General features: G+C 39.9%; 1 protein-coding gene across 1 annotated transcript in view; it reads left to right on the forward strand.

The window, feature by feature from the left end:
* The window catches only part of LOC144532682 (protocadherin-15-like), a 240,273-nt gene that overhangs the window by 161,681 nt on the left and 56,404 nt on the right, over nucleotides 1-22,188 (forward strand). The window contains exons 17-21 of the mRNA XM_078273587.1: nucleotides 2,722-2,815; nucleotides 7,941-8,069; nucleotides 16,283-16,588; nucleotides 18,409-18,639; nucleotides 21,558-21,674. Coding sequence (XP_078129713.1) covers nucleotides 2,722-2,815; nucleotides 7,941-8,069; nucleotides 16,283-16,588; nucleotides 18,409-18,639; nucleotides 21,558-21,674 — 877 coding nt within the window. The remainder of the gene's footprint in view (nucleotides 1-2,721; nucleotides 2,816-7,940; nucleotides 8,070-16,282; nucleotides 16,589-18,408; nucleotides 18,640-21,557; nucleotides 21,675-22,188) is intronic.

A 22,188-nucleotide genomic window follows, 5' to 3' on the forward strand; every position in this document is an offset into this window, starting at 1 on the left:
TTGTTTACTCTTAATCGGCTCCAGTGTTTAAATTTTTGTTTTATGGAGGGATGTTTGCTTCATGGTTTTATAGTGGTAACGGTAAGCAGAAATATAGTGACAGGATCAAATAATGGAAGACTGCTATTGTTGCTGTTGCCACTTTAATCTTTACATATGACAGAAATCAAAAAAAGATATACCTCCTTTAGTAGATTCTCCGTATGGCAGAAATATTACAATCCCATCACAAGCTTTCAGCAACCTAGCAATAGAATAACTTCAAGCAGATGCTGATTTAGCACATAATGAATCAAAGAATGATTAGCGTGTATGCTTGATGAGTGTGCAGTATACAGAGCCCTACTTCACACACTCATTTTTCAACCCTTAAGAACAGCAATATGATTCAGTGACAGATTTTTGCATTGCTGCATGTTCGGATTCAGGCTACATATGGGGCTGACTCAATCCAGCTATTATGAATAATGAGCTCTACAGTCTATAACTCCCTATAAATGGGGCAGGTTCTCCCAAGGGAAGAGGTGGGAATGCTTTTGATTCACTCACCATTATGGTAGTGAGCAAGGTGCACCCTTGAATCAGAGTCTGTCAGCCACCAGACGCCATACAGAGAGCAGTCAGTAATGACATCCTAACTGAAGCAGGATCAAAGTTCACACATCATAAACAAGTCTCAAGTATTTTTAGTCAAGCTCCAGGTCTGGTGGGACTGATGATTACTTACAGTTACTTTGAATGTGATGGTCAGCGTCTTTTCGGAACACAGTGTTTGAGGAAATAAAATAGATTCAAGATAAAATCAATTACTGTAAATGTACCTCCTGATGACCCATTAAATATACATATCAGCCGGACCAATTTATCAGCCAGAACCAATATATTGAAACGTTTCGCAGATATGTGTGTATGGCCATATATGCCGGCTAATAAGTACGAAATGTCAATAAAGAAATGTCAAAGATGTGTTTGAAGTCCACCAGAGGTAACTGACAAGGTGATTTCAACTGTAAAATGTCCAATTAAATACATACTGTATTAGTTAAAATTCGTAGTAATACTATTTTAAGGGAATAACAGCCTATATAATCACTTCAAATACAGATGTATAAATTGTTAAATATCAATATCAGATCAGCTTCAGTACAATTTGAAACATCTTCATTTATACAGTTTTTAATCCTCTATAAAGTTTAACGTTGCAGTGTGGTTCAATTGTAAATAGAGCTACGTTAGACGGATAAATCAGCCAGGCTGGTATTAGCTTTTTGCAGACATATAGTTATCAGCGTATATGTTGGCCAATAAGTAATTCAAAATTGCAGTACAGAAATGCCAAACTAGGTCTCCCAATCCGATTTTTACAGCCTCAAAATTCCAGTATCGGGGCTATGATCCACAGATCTTGCTGCTATTCTTTTTTTGTTGATGACAGCATTCCCTTTAAAGCCAAAGCTCTTTTTGTAGCTCTCAAAGTCACAGAAGCCTAACCTAGAGGCCACGGCAACTTTGATACTACAGCTTTTTTCAGTGCTCAAGTATGTAGTTTTTGTTGTTCAGCTGGCAGCTGATTGTCGTCCTTCAAAACTGAAACTGAAGAAGGTACACGTTTTGCAGAGTCAGTTCTAATTAAATAGACCCAAAACAAGTGGTTTTAATTATACAATTCAAGTACAAATATATGTCCCAAATTTGTCTTTAATTTCTCCTTGTGGAATCAGTAAAATGTATCATCATCTTAAGTGATTGTTAATGTATCAAGGTTATTGTATCTAAGGAAAATCATTCATGTCACCTGGCACTATCGTCCTGTACATCAAGTCCAGTTTACCATGTAGAAACACGATCTGAGCAGAATGAAAGGCTGACTTAGTGTGACTGGAATAGATAGCCTCTAACCTGCACCATTGTCGCTCTAGACAATGCTGTTAACAGCAGCCTGTCAATCTGACAACATCTTTTAATTTGTGGTGGCTGGGGAGAAGAGGGAGGACACTATCACATGAGATCAGTGAACCTCTCAGACCTAGCCGCTCAAGTGTAGTTCAGCACTCCAGCTGTATCAAGGCATTTAGATGCATTCGTCTTTCCTTCCATTTGCGGTTCTGGCAGAGCCTCTCCTGAGTGTGTGTGTGTGTGTGTGTGTGTGTGTGTGTGTGTGTGTGTGTGTGTTTTGTGTATGTATGCACTTGCACTCATGTGTCTTGTGTGCCCGTGTGTGCAAACAAAGATAATTCAGCGTTCTGTTTGGGAATGCATACATGCTTTGTGTTTGGAATGCCAGAGTGCCAAATGATACCTTGTGAATGAGCAGAAGGGCTGCTGTGTCTGCTGCAGTCATTGGAAAGGAAACATGAATCTTTCTGTCTGTAGTCCATGTGCTTTGGGAGCAAGAGGCAGGCTACAGAAAGAGAAAGACAGAGTGGGAGCATTTAAAAGCCCACCTGCTCTTTGCCCAAAACTCATCCTCCTCCATCAGCGACCGTGTTTTATAAATCGGTCTAATCTGGAAGTAAATAAACTCTAAAGTTCAGCCCTTTCCATCACCCTTTGTCGCATCAGTGATAAAATATCTAAAATGTTTGTACAATTCCTTTTAAATGAATGTTATTTGACTACACAAAGCCCTATATTGTGTTACCTTTTGTGAGGTTCTATTATTGTCTCTAGTTGTTTGTGTGTAATCGTAATACAAGTATCTTCTCTGACTCCTCTCTACAGGATTGGCCTTCTGCTTCTAGGAAAGCCTCTGGACAGAGAGAACACAGATCAGTACCGTCTGATTGTCACAGCCTCCGACGGCAACCCTGGAGGGGTGAGCTCACAACCCTCTTTATTAAACTATTGGCCTAAGCTCAAATAAGATCTTCTCATACAAGCTTATTAGCTCGGATATTTGTCTCACTTTAATACCCCGTGATTTTGTCACAGATTCATAAAATCTGTGGTAGCACTACTTTTTTGTGCCAACCAATGTGACACCAGAATAATAACTTGCCTGTTCATTCATTTCCATGTGGAAATTATATTTTTTGTGATTTTGCTAATCTGTTGAGTTCGTACTTAGTAGAATTTATTGACTGATTGATGAAAGCCATTGAAAAAAGGACTGCTGTGAATATAATTGTGTAGGGGGTGAGAGTTTTTTTCTGACACACACAATCAGGTCTGACATTCAGGTCTGTCAGTCTATTAATATTTTCCTTTTTTTAAACTTGTGTGATTGTCACTGTGTTCGGCTTTGAAATTTCTAAGGCAATGGGCAATTACTACAATATGTACTGTATATATATATATATATATATATATATATATAAGTATGAACAATTGTACATAATACTTGTGAATACTTGTGAATAATTGCTAGTATATTGAGTTGGTGTGCATTTTACCTACAGGTAGTTTGAGCTATCAAAGGAGTTTTTCTCCACAGATTTTGAAAATTCACACATTGTTTTAAAAGGCCAAAGTATTGTATCATATCCAACATAATTTTAAAATCATGCTGAGTTTATTTTAAGATAAGATAACAATTCTTTAGGCAAAATGCTAGAACATTAAATGCACATTTAAACTGCACATCTCCAGTTTGTAAAGCAGGCTTTCTGTTATGAATGTGTATTATCATAGCCCAAGCCATATGATAACCCTAATGACATCAATGTGACATCATTAGTTGTTTTTCAGACTTGAGAAGCCTCTTTAAGAGCGACCGAAGAGATTATACATATACTCTTTTCATCTGAGCAGTACTAACCATAAAACTGCTGCCGATACGATGTAATCACGAGTAGTTGTGACTTTTGAGTGTATACATACACAGAGCTGTCTCTGTAACTTAACTGAAAGGGAATGCTGGCTGCTCCGTCTCCCACCGAGAGCTGATAATCATATAAACTGTCTTAATTTAATTAGACTTTACCTTGGTTGTCTCAGTTTTCACAGCTGCCTCTCCTCCAGGCAGAGGTGATATGTGGTTTCCTTTTTAAGATGCTGTGTGTGATAGGTAATGGACATTAGCTGATGAGCTGTCACAGGAGTAATGTTGATTGCCCCCCTCTCACCTGCGCACGTATAAACACACATTTTATCCGTTGGCTCACTATGCATGTTAGTCAAATGGAGCTGTATAAGAAGAATATATGCTGCCGGTGTGCCCCAGAATTTGTAAGTGTCCCAGAACTGTAGGAGTGCAGGGGAGACAGTTAGAGTGGGAGGGGCAGAGGAGCTGGACAGTGACAGGGTCAGAGAAAAAAGAGCAAATAAATAAAGTGTTTACGATGGGGCTTCACCTCACAGAATGAGGTAACAACAAGCTGGTGCTCTTTGTCCTAATATTAATGGACAGATTGTACAAGCCGACACCCTTTACCTGTATTGTGTGTGTGTGTGTGTGTGTGTGTGTGTGTGTGTGTGTGTGTGTGTGTGTGTGTGTGTGTGTGAGAAACGTCTCATCCACAGAGTAAATTACTGGTTGACTCGTGTGGGCTAAATGTCACAGCTAGAAAGAATCGCTGTCACAACAGGAAGGAAGTTGAATGACTGTGAGGGGTAAAGAGTTGCAGGAGGGTGGAGGTGAGGGACTCATTCAGCGAGACAAAGTGCTGCGGAAAGCCTGGAGACAGGGAAACAGTCAAAGTAAGCACAGGAGGAGGGCACAGTAAGAGGAAAAGCAAAAGAGAAAATGAGGGGGACACCAGGGATTTGGATGTGTAATTAGTACTGAACTTTGGTAACCAGGAACCTGACACAAGGAGAGAGGCAAGCCATCTTCCCCCTGGTGCTCTTTGAGTATAGTCAAAATCTGCACACACAGACTTTTTTCATAATACTTGTTGAGGTTTAACTCTTACAAGTGCATAACACACATTATTAATAATAATAACTTTATTTATATAGCACCTTTAAAAACTGAGTTTTTATATTGCAAATATTCAACTATTAGTCGACTTTTGGGGCAGTAGTCAATGACTACTAAACTACACTATTTGTTAATGTCCCAGTGACAAATTCAAAATGTGTATTCTTAACAGTGCACTCTGTAATCATAACTGCCAAGCAGACTCAGATCTCGAAAAGGATGCTGGATAAAGCTGTTTTTTCTTGCCCTCAGAGGAGGGACTTCATAGGAGCCTGATTATATCAGTCCCTCTAACTTTGCTTCTGGTCAGGGTTATCACTTGAAAGAAAAGCAGTATCAGCCAGCTCTAGGTCTTTTAGACAGTGAGGACAGAAGACAAGACATCACAGAGCTCCATCTATTTAATGTTAAATAAATAATGGCAGCTCATTAATCACACTCCTGGCCGTCGAGGTAGGATTATTGGCTTTCATAAGAACACCCACGCCAGGATAGAGACGCTATTTCACTTTGGGTCTTTATAAAATAAGTAGATCCCATCAGCCCATGAGCTGTGTCCTCTTGTATTCTAGTAGTGATAGAGAGGCTAAAGAGGCATGAAGTGGGCGCCTGGGTAGCTCACCTGTTAGAGCGTGTGCCCATATACAGAGGCTTAGTCGTTGATGCAGCAATCACAGGTTCAATTCCGACCTGTAGCCCTTTGCTGCATGTCATTCCCTTTCTCTCCCCTTTCAAGTCTATAGCTGCCCTATCTAATAAAGGCCTAAAATGCCACTTAAAAAAATCTTAAAAAAAAGAGGCATGAAGTGTGATGGTTTTTAGCATGGGTTGCCATGTCAAGTCGTTCATGAAAGGACAGATTATGTACATCTCAGAAGCTACAATAAAGAAAACAACAATGGTGGAGGAATTCCCGACAGACAGTGAGATGAAGGTGACATTAACTAGGTAATTTCCTTCGTGACATTGCTGCTGAGTGTCTCATCTGCCAGGGCAACTTCAAACAGCTGTCTTATGGGAAGTATTTTTTCTTGCAAGGGCCAACTCCTCCCACAACCCACCCATGCTTCCTCCCCCAGAGGAGACCATTTACACCTTTATTTGCATACAGCTTCGTCCCAGTGCACTGAGTGTTCATAGATTGTGCATATTCAGCCATTTTTGTGGATTTATGGAAGTGCTCTAGGTGTGTGTACTGTGTCATTGTTTGAAGGTTAACGGCAGCACATTGCTACACACTGACCCTGCAAATGAGTGAACACCTCAAATGACGCTTGGGGGAATTCGCTTTGCCCAATGAGCTTCGAGATTAAACAAACTCTGAACATTATACAAAACACACATGAACATAATTGAATTTACTGTAACAGTAAAATATAATCTACAACTATGAGATGCTCTAATGCCATACAGTGCCAGTGTTGATATAAATGTATTGAGTAACTGAATTCTGCATCGTTCGCGTCTTGAACCTTTGCTCTAAGAGTAAAAGCATATAATCAGACAAAGGAAGATGTGAAGGATCTGATTTCATGCTTTTATGCCCCAAATACCGGGCCCCTCAATCTTCCAACTTTTTACAGCTTTGTCTTTATAACTATCATCAAGAATGCAGAAGGTCAATACAACCTGACATTATATTTTTCTGCAAACAAAGCATTAGTGTTGGCATTCAAATTCCACTTAATATCAGTAATAGTACATAAGTGCTTGTAGGCGTTTTCCTCCACGCATTTAATAGTTTTACTGTTCACTTTTACAGGGGTTGTGACACTGTCTATGTTGATGTCATTGGTATGACATTAATTTCTATTCTGTGTCAACAACATTGATTTCTATTCTGTGTCAACAAGACTAAGAGCCCTTCAGCAGCTCTGTGAGGTTGTACTGGATGGAGCAAGTATTGTTCAAATTTAAATTTCAAGAAGATGCTTGATGAAAAACCAGGGGATTACCAAAGTTGTTACAATTCATCCTGGAACTATGAATGTCTGTACAAAATGTCCTGGCAATCCACCCAATAGATCAAGATATTATCTGATCTCATTCCCATTAGGTGAAATGCTAACAAAAGCTTTATCATCTTATCATTGGCAGAAAGTGTCAACAGCAAGAGTGACTATGGCCTTCTTATGACTGCATAGTTTAACTACAGTATCATTTTTCATTTTTCAGTATCATTTACAGTGTTATATGTTTACTGTAACAATATATAATTGATTGAGTTATTGTTTATGCTTGTAGACTTCAGGAACAAAAGCTGCCAAGATAGTGACAGCTGATGGGGATCTCAGTAAAATACAAATAAACCAGCACCAACTACCATAACTGATTGTACATCTGCCTATACAGTATTAAATAATGATGAGAAATCAACTAACAGTATGAACACATAATTAACTGGTTATACATATGATTTGGATGTTCAACCAGATCTACCAGGCCCCTATTGTACACATTTACAACTGTGGTTGTTTTAAATGGACTTTTTACTCTCTCACAACTAAAAATCAAAAGTAATTTGACCAACAACATTTGAAAACACTTTTTACATTCATGGTACAACTATTGTTTCAAGTGATTCTGCTTTTTATGTAATGGGATCATTTTTGGACATTTACCACCCTAAACAAGGAATTATTTGAGTCTTATTTGTGCTCTTTGCAAAGTTTTCTACAGCATATTATAGCTTAGTGGGCCCATAAACATTGCCTATTCATGTATGACTACTGTTCTACTGTTGTCTTTTGTTAACCAATAATAAAAGAAAAGCTGGGTATGTTTTCAAGCATTATGAAAGGTTATGTTTCCACTCAAAAGTACTTCTAAAAATCACTATTTAGCTAGTCAACCTTGTTTCATTGTAATGCTTCTACAATTATTACTTGGAATGAGATCATTTACGTCATCACATAAATTATTTCAAAAAAAGTTGGCTCCACATTTTAGCCAAATCTATTATTGAAATGTTTTTTTGTGGTTTATGCTGTGTTTATGGTCTTTGTATTATAAAAATGCAATATAAAGGAACAGTAAATAACATTGGTATTTACTGTGCTCTTTATTTTTCTTTCTTTAGACATCCACTACTACTGTGAACATAGTTGTCACTGATGTCAACGACAATGACCCTAAGTTTGACCTCACCATACTCAAGAATTTTACTGTCCGAGAAGAAGAGGCCAATTTGTTTGTCGGACAAGTCAGGGTAAGTGAGATGTCTTGTTGTTCTTTGGGAATTGAAAAGCTGCTGTTTCACCAACATCCACGTATCCCTCTTTTTTAAGCCCTCTACGGTAGATCAAATGTGTTCTTTCGGCTGTATATCCACATGTCCTTCCTCATAAATTGTACTGAATACATGAGAACTGAGTCACAACTGTGCCATAGTTCTCATTATTGTTGTCCATTAAAATATGACCTGGCATTTTCCAACATGGTCAATGTTGTTGGAAAGATTTGTCACACAGAGCTCCATCCCTGTTGACTGGCTTGGTTCAGCACCACTGAGCAGCCAGACTTTTCTAATTACATTTGTAGATTAATTGGCCTGATGTTTGTCAGTGGATTAATCATGGAATAATGACAGGAGACATCATCTGCACATACACTACAGTGCCACCAAAGTGGAAGATGAAGCAAGGGGTCTAGGTTTTGCATTGCCTCAATCCCTATGTATCCTCCCAAGTCACTGTTTTTAAAACATTTGAAACTCAATACAGTTTAGAGCAAAAAACTGCTTCAAAACAGGCAACCAGGAGACACTTGAGGGGTTTATCAGGGGGGTTTGGCGATATTACAAAATCAGTCTGTATCTGTATATTTAAAAAAAAAACTTTTGTTTGGAAGTTTTCTCAGCCACTGCCCTTTGATGCCGGTTCACAATATCAGAAAAATAAAATAGAATAATAATGACGATCCAAAGTGACATAATTATTTTCATAATAAATTAATGTAATTGGTTTTAGAATGAGTTACCCAATCTAATAAGCAGTAGATTGGGTAATTCTTGAGTTAGTGAGTTGCACTGTTGTGTTGTTTCACATATCAATATGTCTCGGACAAGATAATAGCTCTGCACATTTGGTTTGTAACAGCACAACACTATGTTTATCTCTATGTAGGTGTTGATATTTACAAAATATCTTCATCTTCATTTTAGGGATATACCAAAGTATTTGTGGATTAAAATTTTTAGCAATCGAAAAGGTTAAATATTTTAGTGATCACTGCAATAAATCCCATTTTTATTAGAGCATTTGCTTCTGTGCTTTTTCAATTCCTTTTCTTGTCCTTGTAATTGCTTATGCAAACAATACATTTGCCAATGGTAAACAGGCACTTTCATATCAGTCACATTTGTCGCCTTTCATGATATATACTTTTAACATTAGGCATCTTATTACATTTTTCAGGAGGTAATAAAATGGACCACCAGAAAATGTTCTGAGTTCATGAACTGTGAAAAAAGACAAAAAGACATGTGAAGGAAGCTTGCTGTTTGAATAATGTAAAGCTGACTCACAAGTCTTTCCTCACAAATGCAGCCAGCAGCTACTGTAGATTAGGGCTTAGCCCACCCCACTGTCTCTCTTTCTGTCCTGCCTCGGAAGGTTTTCTCAGCTGGCACCTTGCCAACTTGAGCTGAGGCTGTGCCTTTGTGACTGAAGGAAAAGTACATTAAAGTACTTAGCTGAACACAACCCTGCTCTCCATGCACATGCACATAGTGATTGTACAGCTTAGCCTGTTGTAGTTGATCAACAAGGGATGGAGCCTTTTTTTATACAACACTTTTTCATAAAAAATTTAGGTGATAAGAACAATCTCTCAAACACAGGTTTCATATTGTAGACACAAATTTGTGAATATAATGATCCTCCAATAGATTAGATAACATGACAACACCATGAGTTGGACATGTTGTTTTCACCTTTTTGTCAGATTAAAAATGTGATGGTTGATGGTTGACTACAGACATCCTCCTTTTGTCATGCTGCATTTAGGCAAAATCCTGCGAGACCGTAAGTTCACCGTAGCTATGCAGACGACACCCAGATTTTCTTTGCTCATAATACTGCTCATATAGACGTATTGGGTCAGTGCTTAGAACAAGTAAAAAAGTGAATGTAATTTCAGTTACAGGACAAAACAGAGATACCATTTCTATTTCTTGTAGAGAAATAGTTCTTAAATCTATGTATATACTGTAATTCTATGTATCAACAAGAAGAAAAAGTTATTGCTCACTTTAAATCTTTGGGCGATAAAAACCAAGCACCAAGTTAGAAATCAATGCAAAAACCCAAAATCCTTTTGTCATCTAGAACACATAGCAATAATTAGAGGTTCCACATCCTCATTCATGCTTCATCTCATGCTGGATGGACTGTTGCTCTAGTCTGATATCTGGTCTTTCAACCAATAAACTGCAGCTAGAGTTCTAACAAGAGTCAGGAGAACTAAGCACATTATGCCTCCTCTCAAGTCTTTATACTGGCTTCCAGGTAGTCATATAATAGATTTTAGAGCTGCTTTTATTTTTAAAATCACTTTATGACTTATGTCATGAATATGTTTCTGAAAGGCTTGAAGAATATAAATCCAGCAGTGCCTAGACTCAGAAGCAAATGTGGTGACGCAGTTTTACCTTCTATCCTGCTCACTGATAACTTGTCAGTATTCTTAAATAACAAAACACAAAACACAAAAACCAATTGCCCTTCATAGACAAATAAAAGTTGAGTTGAAATTTAGCCTCTTTCAAATCTAAATTGAAAGCTATGCTTTCCTCTGCCTTCATAAGATTAATTTATGACTACATTTAAACTTTTCTATGAGTACCCAATCCCTTTGTCTGGAATTCATTGACATTGTTGTTTTAATGGATTGTTATGCCTTTTGTGAAGCGCTTTGAGTTGCAACGGTTTAAAAGGTGCAATTGAAAAGGGTGTGTCTTTTTATTAAATTAGAAATACTTTGGCTAAAACATGACAACTTCAGATTTCATGAAACATTGTAAGCTAAGCAGTTATCACAGTTTAAGGCGTATATATACACACCCACACCAAACCAGACACAATGCCTTTGAATTACAACATACTGTACTACTCCAGCCTGTTTCTTGTATCTCTTTCTTTTTCTTTCTTTCTTCGTGTCTCCTTCACTTAATCAATTCATGGTCGAGAGACATTTTCCTCATTTAGCATGCAAGGAGCACATACTTGCATTTCAAGAGATCATGCTCATGACACAGCATTTGTAACATTGATAAGTGTTTTTGTAATAGGTTGTGAAGTGTTACTGTATTTCTTTAAGATTTTTTGTGAAATTTTTTCTTTGCAAGAAAGGTGTAAGGGACACTACTCATACTCATAGCTCTAGGCTCTTGGTTTAATAAATTGCTCCATTTCAGCCATAAAGACATGTGACATTTACAGGCATTTTCTACTGGGCACGTCTCTGCTGCCTTCCGAAGGCGCCTTCCGAAGGCGGGACCCGTGAGCAATCGCAGCCATTCAGGTCAATACTTGATTTTCCACCAGTCGCGCAACGGCCTTTTTACAGTCGCCGCAGCCGACCTGTCGTGCGCCAATGTAACGTCAAAATGACATAGATCTTGCTGGCGCGCCATGATTTAAAGTGTGCGACCAGAGGTCGTGCACCACTCTATTTGTTTCAGCGGCGCACGACAAAGTGGAAACAGGAAGCATGGACGAGTTCGAGGGGAACCACATGCCAGGACTCTCAGAGTGACTGCAAGTCTCTCTTGTAAACTTACTGGGTTAAGATTAGTTCTTTTATGGTGAATGAAAGGCTTGATCCGACAAAGTAGGTCATCGAATAAAATCAAAACATTGACGTCAATGCTTCTGCCAGTTCTGCCGTTGTTTACCTTTTTCTTCTTCTTCTAGTCCGTAGAAATAGTAAAGGTGGTAGCCTTTCCTCACTAGCGACACCTTTGTTCACAAGAAGACTGAAACTAGTGTCGCAACCACTACGCGCGAGTATAAACAGTTACGGCGCTCCCATGACGTCACATTTGCGCACGACAGATCAGCTGCGGCGAGTATACCGGACTTTTAAAGCAGCTCCCCTCTCCGCTACGCCAAAGATATGTGCCAGGTCTATTTTTACGCAGGCCGTCAACTGGACAACCAGGCAGGAAGTGAAACAGCGAGAGCATCCAATCCATTTACCAAAACACACCCCCCAGTATCATATACGTCTCCTCTACAACACCACGGACAACGAGAGATTCATCTTGGAGTTGGAAAAAATAATACGACATCACAGATCCTTTTTATCAGGACAACGCCAGAAAAGAGAAGACATGGAGTTTAATTACAGGAGTGCTTGGAGTGGAAGGTAGATAGTAGTTTAATAAACATGTAATTGTTCTGTAAAGTACTTGTAGAGACAATAAAATCTGTGAGTCGGGCAGCAAGACACTCCGCAGATGCACCGGAACACAGCCGGAACGCAGCAGAGACGCACCCAGTGAAAACTCATTAAGTCATTCACAAGCTTCACAGACAGTCAAGAAGGATACAATATAGATATTTAGAGGGACTTGTTCTATTTAACACACTCTACAATCTAAGGTTGCAACAAGAAGAAAATTGTTGAACATTAAATCTGTCAAATTTGTACACTGGGAGACACAGACACCTCCATGTGCCAATGGTGAAAGAGAAAATGGGAAAAGCTAAAAATTGTGGAGCCAGAGCATTGTCACTTTAAGTATACAACTTCACTATTTTTCTGTTTCATCAACTGGCCTGATAGGTTGACAATAGCTCTCTTTCCATGGGTCTCAATAACGTCTTGTGATATGGAGATTTGTTTAGAAGCTTTGTGTGCAAGTGCATGTCTGTTAAGTTACTCTTATTTAACTAATGTTGTCCCTACCAGAAAAGTAGTGTACAGCTCACTGTCACACGACACTAACTAAAAGTCAAGTGACATGGATGGATGAGATCATAGAGACTGCTTGAATTAAGCTGCTATTTGTGTCCACTCAGTTATTTCACATTTAATTGTCATGTGTTACTGTAAAATCTATGTTTAGGTGGTGTTAAAAAGCCTGATGGATGTGGGGACAAAGGATCTCCTGAACCTCTCTGTCCTACAGTACAGCGAGAGCAGTTGCTCACTGTAACTGCTCCTCTGTCCAGCCAGGACGTTGTAGAGGGGGTGGTTGTCATTACCCATTATGGCATACAATTTGTTACATGCACGCCCCTCTACTACAGTTCTCAGTGAGTCCAGTCTTCTGCCCAGCACTGAGCTGGCTTTTTTGACCAGCTTGTCGAGTCGTCTGCTGTTCTTGTCTGTCATGTTGCCTCCCCAACAAACTGCACCATAAAACAGGACACTTGCCACCACAGTCTGATAAAACATGTGCAGCAAGTCACTACAAACGTCAAAAGATCTGAGCCTCCTGAGGAAGAAGAGACAGCTCTGCCCCTTTTTATACAGAGCATCTATATTAGCAGACCAGTCAAGCTTGCTGTCCAGGAGTACACCCAGGTACTTGTAGGTCTGCACAACCTTAATGGCCTCCCCCTTTATGCAGACCGACTGGCAGGTTGGCTTTGACATCCTAAAATCCACCACCATCTCTTTAATAATAATTGAATTTATATAGCGCTTTTCACAAACTCAAAGTCGCTTTACAGGGTATAGATAATAGAGACAAACAAACACAACAAAACAGTCTTGGTGGTGTTCAGGAGGAGGCAGTTCCTATTGCTCCAGTCACAGAAGTCCTCCACAAGGTCTCTGTACTCCTCCTCCCAGCCACCTCGTACACATGCCACAACAGCTGTGTCATCCGAGTACTTCTGGATGTGGCAGGACTCAGAGTTGCACTTAAAGACAGACGTATACAAAGTGACAATAAACTATAAACCAAATAAACAAATATAAATGACAACACTATAAGCCTATCAAACACGTATCTCCCCAGCACAAAGCTTCTTAGGAGCCCTCCAGAAAGCTCAGGTACTTTCCCTATTTTCCTGCGTAGACATCCAACCTGGCGAACCGTTTGTTTGACATCTTTTCAAATGCCGCCACCCTAGCCATCTCACAAGCCCACTCTTGAATTGATGGCCCCCCCCTTCATTCCTCCAGCTTCTTAAAAGAATCTGTCTGGCTATCATTTAACTAGTCTGGACCCTGTTCATATGTGCCTATCCATCCCGCTTAGGATTGACACATGTCCTAGAACAAATAAACTTGAGCTGAATGGAACCTGGATCCAACATAAGTGTCATCATGTATCCCAGTCCAAAATTCCTGGACCTTATCACAGGACCATAGGACATAACGTAATTGGCTGTCTTCTGTCTTACATTTCCGATAATTTCATGTGTTATTCAAACCAAGTCTAAACAATCTGGAGGGAGTCCAATTGAAGCCATGCATAATCTTGAACTGAAAATGGCGCACCCTCACATCCCGTGACATAGTTTTAATATTCCTACAAATTCTGTCCCACTCCTCATCATCCAGTGTAATACTCAGATCCCTTACCCATGTCTTCTTAAGGGCTGGCCAGGCTCCATCCCCCAGGTTCTGCATACGCATAAAATAATATCCAAAAGCCTAATGACCTTTTCCATATTTCAACCCCACATATCCACCACCTTATCTTAACATTCTGGTGCCTTCGGGGCTGAAGAAATGAATCAAAAAATCAAACAAATATCTAACATATTTAGACCTAGGGCTTCCACGTTGCTGTACCACATCATCAAAGGATTTCAATATGCCACAGAGATAGAGATCCCCCAGTGTAACAATTGGTGTGAGACCTGGCCTGCCCTGCACAAACCTTTATAATACATACAGTCATTAAAGGCTGCGGAAATATGCAGATTTGTAAATTGATTTCATTGGCTGTGAATTAATTGGATTACACCCCTTACATGGCAAGGAACAAAGAGAATGTTTGTTATGTAATCCCTTTAGAGATGTAGTGATATGTATGTGCACATGATGTGCTTTAATCTTTTTGTTTTGCAATTGCTTAATGCTAAAGTTCAGTTTTTAAGCTTGGCTTTTATATTCGTCAGGCACTGTGTAAAACAAATTAGGGTTAGCTTTTAGCCACCGTATGTATGTGTATGTTGAGTATCCTCCTCCCTCTTTCACTGTTGGTCTTTTTCCCTCTTTTTGCTGCCTTGTCCTTACTTGCACTGAAGTTGATGAAATATTGCCAAACAGACGTGTGTGGCGTGATCTCCCTCCATCTTCTTTTTTTTTCTCCCCCTTCCTCTCTCTGTCTCTCTCTCAATTACAACAAAGAATTACCACCACACAGGAGACACACACACAAAACACACACTTATATAAACACAGGCATAATAATGACCTGTCATATCCACACAGGAATTACAATTTGTAGCAGAAAACGTATTCCGCACTGCCGAATCATCACAGAGTAGTACCATGTGCCTCTCCTGAGATCATTTCGCTGACCATTTTTTTTCAGTTTTTATTGTACACTTTTTATTTAAATAATGACATGTACTCTATGCTATTAAAGGGTGATTGAGCATTTAAGGATTTCCTCTTGATAGAATGCAGAGTTTGCATGAAAAGGGCTCTGGCCTTTTTGAACTCACAAATGATTACTAATGACTCTGTGACAAAAACTATAATCTCAATATGAAGAACAGGAAATGGGACACAAACGTATGACAGTTGTTTCTGCTCATTTGCGGCACTCTAGCTTACATGGCTTTGTGCTTGAAGCCTCTGTAAATATGTAAGGCATTAAGATAAAGCCAGACTCTAATGGATCATGTGCATTGTGTACTGCAATGGAGCACATTAAACTCACAACAGCTAAGGGGAAAACGCTCTGCATTTCAGTTTTAAAATGTGTTATTACTATGCTGTGTATTGGTGAATATTTCTCTCTCTCTCTCTGCTATTATTGATGTATGTAAATGGAATTTCGGTTTTTCCCACAGGTTGTCAGTTTACTTCAGCGGCATTGAAAGGGAAAGGGAGTTTATTGATGACTTTTTATTGACGTTTCATTTAGCGAGTCCACTTACTCACTGTTTTTTCTACATACGCAGTCTCTCAGTCAACTGTAAGATAATGGCCATTGCAACATTTGCTGGCTATTATGCTTCCCTCTAATTATCCAGGCTATATTTTATGCTGTGTGTCTCACCGGCGCGTTGGCATTGACCACTACTCAAACATGTGCAGATATGCCGGTGCAATGAATTATGGTCATTGTAGTTCACTTACTTGCTTTGGGAGCTTGGCAGCATTACATTGTGATTGGTTGCAAACTACTACAGCAAAAATGCATTTTTTAATCATATAATAAGTATATATAAGTATATGTATATATACCTATAATGCAGACCTCTGCTCAATTTTCTTTCTCCCCAGGCGACGGATCCAGATGCAGGGGTTAATGGCCAAGTGCGCTATCAGATCGTGAATCATCCAGACTTGTTTATAATCAGTGCTAACGGCAGCATCTACACAAGAGTGCCTCTTGACCGGGAGCTTAGGAGCCAGTATGAGCTGGTGGTAGAGGCCTCAGATGGAGCAGTGGATCCACGGCGGACCGCCTTGACCATCTCAATCCAGATTACGGATATCGACGACAACAGCCCAGTTTTCTCCCAGCAAACGTATACGGTGAATGTACCTGAGAACAGCCCTGTTGGAACTGTGATCCTAAAGCTAAGCGTAAGTTCTTGTGTGTTTATTGCCAAAATTCTGTCTCCACCTTTAAATGTCTCCTGTCTTCCTTTATATGATCTAACACAGGTGCTTGAAACAACAGGTATAATAACTACTATTTACTGTAGCATCTTTTAACTTTTAACGGGTAAATTTGTGTTTAAATGTCAAATGCTTCCAGATGGAAACATTTACACAGACAGAAACATACACAGCCTTATATACACAGCAAAGAGAAACAATGTTTTCCTCCTGTAATGACAGCTGTTTGGACTCAAACAGAATCAGACTTTGTAGCAGCCCTTGGAACCAAAATGAAGAGAAGTCTCGAAAACGGGTGCAATAACATTTATTGCCGCTCTTCCAGCCCCGTGAAACTAAAAGGATATGATACAAATAAGAGCAAGTAAATAAATTACAAATAAAGTGCATGGGTTTATGCAAAATATTAACTGGATGCTCAAATGATAAAAACAATAGGCTACAATAAAGCCAATGTTCACATTAAATTCACAAGTTGCTGACCCGTATTAACAAACTCATAACCCAAGAAACATTGCAAGTATCATTGAACACCTTGCGTTACAAGTTAACTTGAATAACTGAACATGTTGAATAAATGTCACTTAAGGATTTCATACATCGCTCCACTTCCCAAGGTGCAAAGCTAGCAGTCTACTTAGCTGTCCATTAGCCCCTTGCAGGTAGTTCACCGACAGACTTAACACAAGCATATACGTTCAAAAAGTAATCCAAAGCGAGGACATACACATAAGCTTCAGTAAAAACAGTGAGAAAAATGTTGAGTTTACATGCTGTATAGTACATGTGGTGTATGTTTTATGCAAGAGAGCGAAAAAATATGGCTCTCGTCTAGTAAGGTTTGCTGCGCGCTGCAATCTGTTTTTTTTGCAGCTTCCTCCTGTTCCGTGTGATTTCAAAATAAAAGTCTCTTAAACTATGGTCACTTACAGACTTAAAGCTGGACTTTTCAAGTCATAGCCAGCCTTTAGTAGAGGATCATGTTTCCATCTGTCCTGGCAAACATGAATATGATGCTCCACACATTTTGAAAAACTTTTAAACTTGGAATCTGTCGTTGAGTAGATTCAACACTGTCATAGATGGCTCACGTGTTTGCACTGAAATGAAGTGTAAGGAAACCATGTGCATGCAGAGGAGCAAGTAATTGCTGGCATCTTGCGTGTGACATTTCCTAGAGAGGGGTAAAGCAAGAAGGGAGGTTAAAAAGCAGGGGGTGAGGGTTGAGGGTGAGGGGTGTGAGTGACAGTGTCACTGACACCATTAATCTCCCTGACAACATCACCTCAACTCTAAACAGACGGGGGCTGGCAAGACACCTAAAGAGAAAAAGTGAGATAGACTGAGAAAAGGAAGTGGATGAGTTTGGTATCTGTTTTTTTTTTGTGTGTGGAGGGCAAAGCCACACACGTGTTCCAGCATCCATGTACTGCATTTGAGCAACTTCTGTTGCAGTAGCCTTACCAAGATCTACTTACTTTGAGAGTTGTGATTTTATGCAAAGAGGACCAAACTTAAGCCCCTTAGTAGTTTAATTTAATCAGAATCTATTAATGATTGATGTAAGTAACCCCTGCAGCATAAGATGCAGAATTAAACCAGAAACATTAATATTCATTGTCCACAGCTAAATTGCTTATATGCATATGTATATGTAAGGTCCAAATTTTGAAAATATATGTGGCTCTTCCTAACACCCCACTTTTTTGCCACACATTTCCTCCGTTTTCTTTGATGATCCGTAATTGTTTGTCATACTCATCCCTCTCCTTTTCTTCTCATAGGCGATGGACTTAGACCTCTTCTCCAATGTCACATATCGGATCAAGACTGAATCGGCCAGACAGCTGTTTTCTCTGAACCCTGTCACGGGGGAGTTAGCTGTGCTGCAGACCCTGGACTTTGAGGACCTGGCAGCTATGGGCATGGGGGCCTCCTACACTTTTCAGGTGGAAGCTGTCGACCAAGGAGGGATCATGCCCCCAGGGCAGGCTACCATCACGGTCCGAATTACGGTAAGAGCCTCCGTATAGTCGGCCCACCTCAACCTCTCTCGACCTATTCTCCTCAATTTATGCTCATTGTCCCTCAGGAGCAGCAGCACTGGCAGTGAATATGTGGTGACTCATTAGCAAAGTTTTACAGTAATAATAGCTCATCCAAGTCATAGTCCAAAACGGGATTGGAGACATATTGCACAGTATTGCACCTGTGCTGTTTTTGTGATATGGAATTCTGTGTTCAGCAAAAGCTGAATGCACTTCCTTGTAAAACATGTTCTGGCCTCCCAACCTGCTCATCCTGGTAGCATCACCAGGACAAAGAGAAGTTGATGGATAGGTGTTTTTGCTATTTCAAATCTGAATGAATTATTAGCTTTGTGACAGTAATTATGCCAGGTTTTTCAAGAGCTTGTATTCCCTTTACAACCTTTCAAGAGATTAACAGCTGAATCCCAACGAAAGGATTAGACGCCTTATGTTGTGGTACTATTCATGTGTGTGCGTGTACGTGTGCGCGTTTGTATGTGTCAATTGGGTGTGTGTTATTGCTCCGTGAGTAATTATGCGATTCAAAATGTGTGCATTCCCATTTATCTCTTTGTATGAATTCAGTCCACCCCGAGTGAGTGTCTCAGAAGTCTGCAGAATTAAGCTCTCTATATTACACTGAATGGGAAGAAGCGTCTAAGCTTATTCAAGCAGGCCCACTGCCTGGCCTGCCAACCTGTAGAGTGAGTTTTTCTTCTGAAAAGGACAAGCTAAGTTGCCATGTCCGTGCTGTCACCCAGGAACTGTGTTTGATAGGATATGGCATTGCACAGCTACTGATATTACTATTTGAAATGGCAGACATGAATTAGAATGAGCCTAATGGATTCATGCAGGCTTCTCAGGGACTGAAAGTTGTAGTTGATTCCACTGATTCCATTTCCTTCCTCAAATAACACCTCCATAGGGTTATTTGAAGTCGTTTTTGTTTGATTTCCCTTGTATTGTTTTGTTGTTGTCTCTTTCATCAGATGCCTTGCGGTGATGGATTGAGTGTCCTGCGTGTCTTGTTCGGCATGAGTCTCCCAAACTTTTTCTTCTATTCTTGTACTTCATAAATGTAAGACAGACACCTTGTGTTTGTTGGTACGTGTGTGTGTGTGTGTGTGTGTGTGTGTGTGTGTGTGTGTGTGTGTGTGTGTGTGTGTGTGTGCGTGTGCACATGCATGTTTCCAGCAAACAGGTGTGTCTGTGCTTGCATCTTGTGAACACTTGCGACACAAGGATCAGGCTTTGTTGTTCAAAGTAAGAGCTGGATCATAGATTTTCTGCTAGGGAAAACTAAACCTGTGTGTAGATCAAAGTGAGGCTGCCCTCCACCACTGAGTTTATAGAACACATGCTGGTGCCCATAGCTCAGTCAAAACATTGGAAAGTAAAGAGAAAATCCAAGAGGAAGGAAGAGCAGGCTCCAGCAGTTATACTACAGAGCTAACCTATTCCTGAGATATATGTGAATAGCTTAATATTTTTTCATTCTCACAAAGCAAAGCAAGGGTGTCACAGTTAACATGATTTCATTTTTTGCAGGCCCATAAAATGGTCGAATTCTGCTGTGCATTATTTACGGCTGGAAGGTGATTAAAAGCAGTGGTGATGTTAATTTCCCACATGTGTTCTGGGGAGCACTACACTACAGTATATCACTGAATCTCAAAACCATCGCCTAAAGGGGTAGAAAAGACAAGATAACAGATCACTCTCTTTTCCATAAAATGTCAGACTGTACATTTTGAATTAGGTCAGAAAACCTTGTTCATCAGGCTCCATTCTCTTGAGATTTATTAAAAGAAATCTTACACAATGTTGTTTTTAGTATTAAAGGAGAATTCCAGCCAATTTTTACGTTAATCTTGATCGCTATAGCTACGCGAGTACTTTCGATAGAAAAAACCCTGACCCAAATCAGTGCAGGTAACACGGAGAAGCTGCAGCTACGTACTACAAGCGTCCCCTGAGCTAAAACGGCAGTGGTCGAGGCAAGTTTCAGAGTGCCTTTGTGCCTCTTAACAGACACAAAATGCAATTAATATGTCTGTGCCACATGAACAGGGCCCTTACATGTCAACAAGATGCGTTTTCAACTCAGACATTGTTTAAATTCACCTACCCTGGTCCCTGTCTCGATCCTGCTGGTAGCTAGCTTGCCCTGCTAGCTGATAGCCGTTAGCCGTTAGCTGCTAGCTGCCGTCCGGTGAGTGTATTCAGACAGGCTTCTGTGATAATCATCCCAATAAAAATCCACAGAGCGGCGGTGGTGTGGCTATGTCCTCCAGAGGACAGTTCATGTCACGTCTAGAAGTGTATTCCCCCTAAAATAAACAGTACTGTGGTAGTAGCTGTTAGCTGCCCTCCGGTGAGTGTATACAGCCAGATAGCCATTAGCCGTTAGCTGTTAGCTGCTAGCTGCCGTCCGGTGAGTGTATGCGTTGCATGCATTTAGGGGCTAATTTTATATTTTAAATTTAGAATATGGATGGATTATTTTCATCTGCAATGGTGTGACTACCTTAAACAGTATGTATATGTGTATATGTGATCACATTCAGCTCAGATGCACAGTTTGTAAAGTAAATGGACAAAGCCTGGGGCATGGTGAATTACTGCAGTGGGACATTTTGCCTGAATCCACAATATCTTGCTGGAAGTGTTAACTGAAATCAGACAAAGCACCAGCTGCAGTAGTAGAAGCAGAATACATTGATAAATGTTTTGACCCTTCTAATGCCTAATCTGATCTGTCACCCAAGCAAGATCTCTCCTGCTGGTTCTCTCTAACCTGTTAATCTGCAGGAGTGTATCTGAACATTTTGTACTGTGCTGACTAAATCATGTTTTATAACCAACACATAACTGATACACCTATCTCTTTTTGTGTTTAGGACATGAATGACTTCTCCCCCATCTTTACCCAAGACCTGTATACAGGCTTGGTGGCACCCAATGCGGAGAAAGGAACGGTCATCACAACTGTTTTTGCTAAGGACCAAGACCCACCAGTGAGTATAAAGAAAATACATATCACACTTTAAATTTATATTTAAAACATGCAATTTACACAGCATTGGTGGTAAAATGTCAAAGCACAAAGAGCATGTTGACTCCATCTGTGTCTTTAATAAAGGTAGCAGAGATGATGTGCTCTCAGAACATCAGATAATCTCAGCCACAGCATTCCACACGATGCATTTTAAATGTTTCCAATGCTTTGATGCTGTCATTAAAGCTACAGTGCTGTGTGTATGTATTGTAAGGGGGTCTTGTTCAGCGTCATCGCTTGTATGAGTCATTTATCAGTTGCCTCAGACACTTCATGCTACCTCAGTATATCTAAGCAGATTCTCCTGGGACTGGAGCTATGAAGACTTTTATTTGTTATTATGGAATCTGCAAACCAAGAAACGAAATGACACAAAGCAGAGAAGAAATTTTGACACCCAGTTGAGACGAGAAATTATATGAGGAGTTAACACAGGAGCAATGGAGCATTGGGGGGGTGAGTCTATCAATAGC

The sequence above is a fragment of the Sander vitreus genome, chromosome 17 (assembly GCF_031162955.1).
Source record: "Sander vitreus isolate 19-12246 chromosome 17, sanVit1, whole genome shotgun sequence".
In the NCBI taxonomy this organism is placed as follows: Eukaryota; Metazoa; Chordata; class Actinopteri; order Perciformes; family Percidae; genus Sander; species Sander vitreus.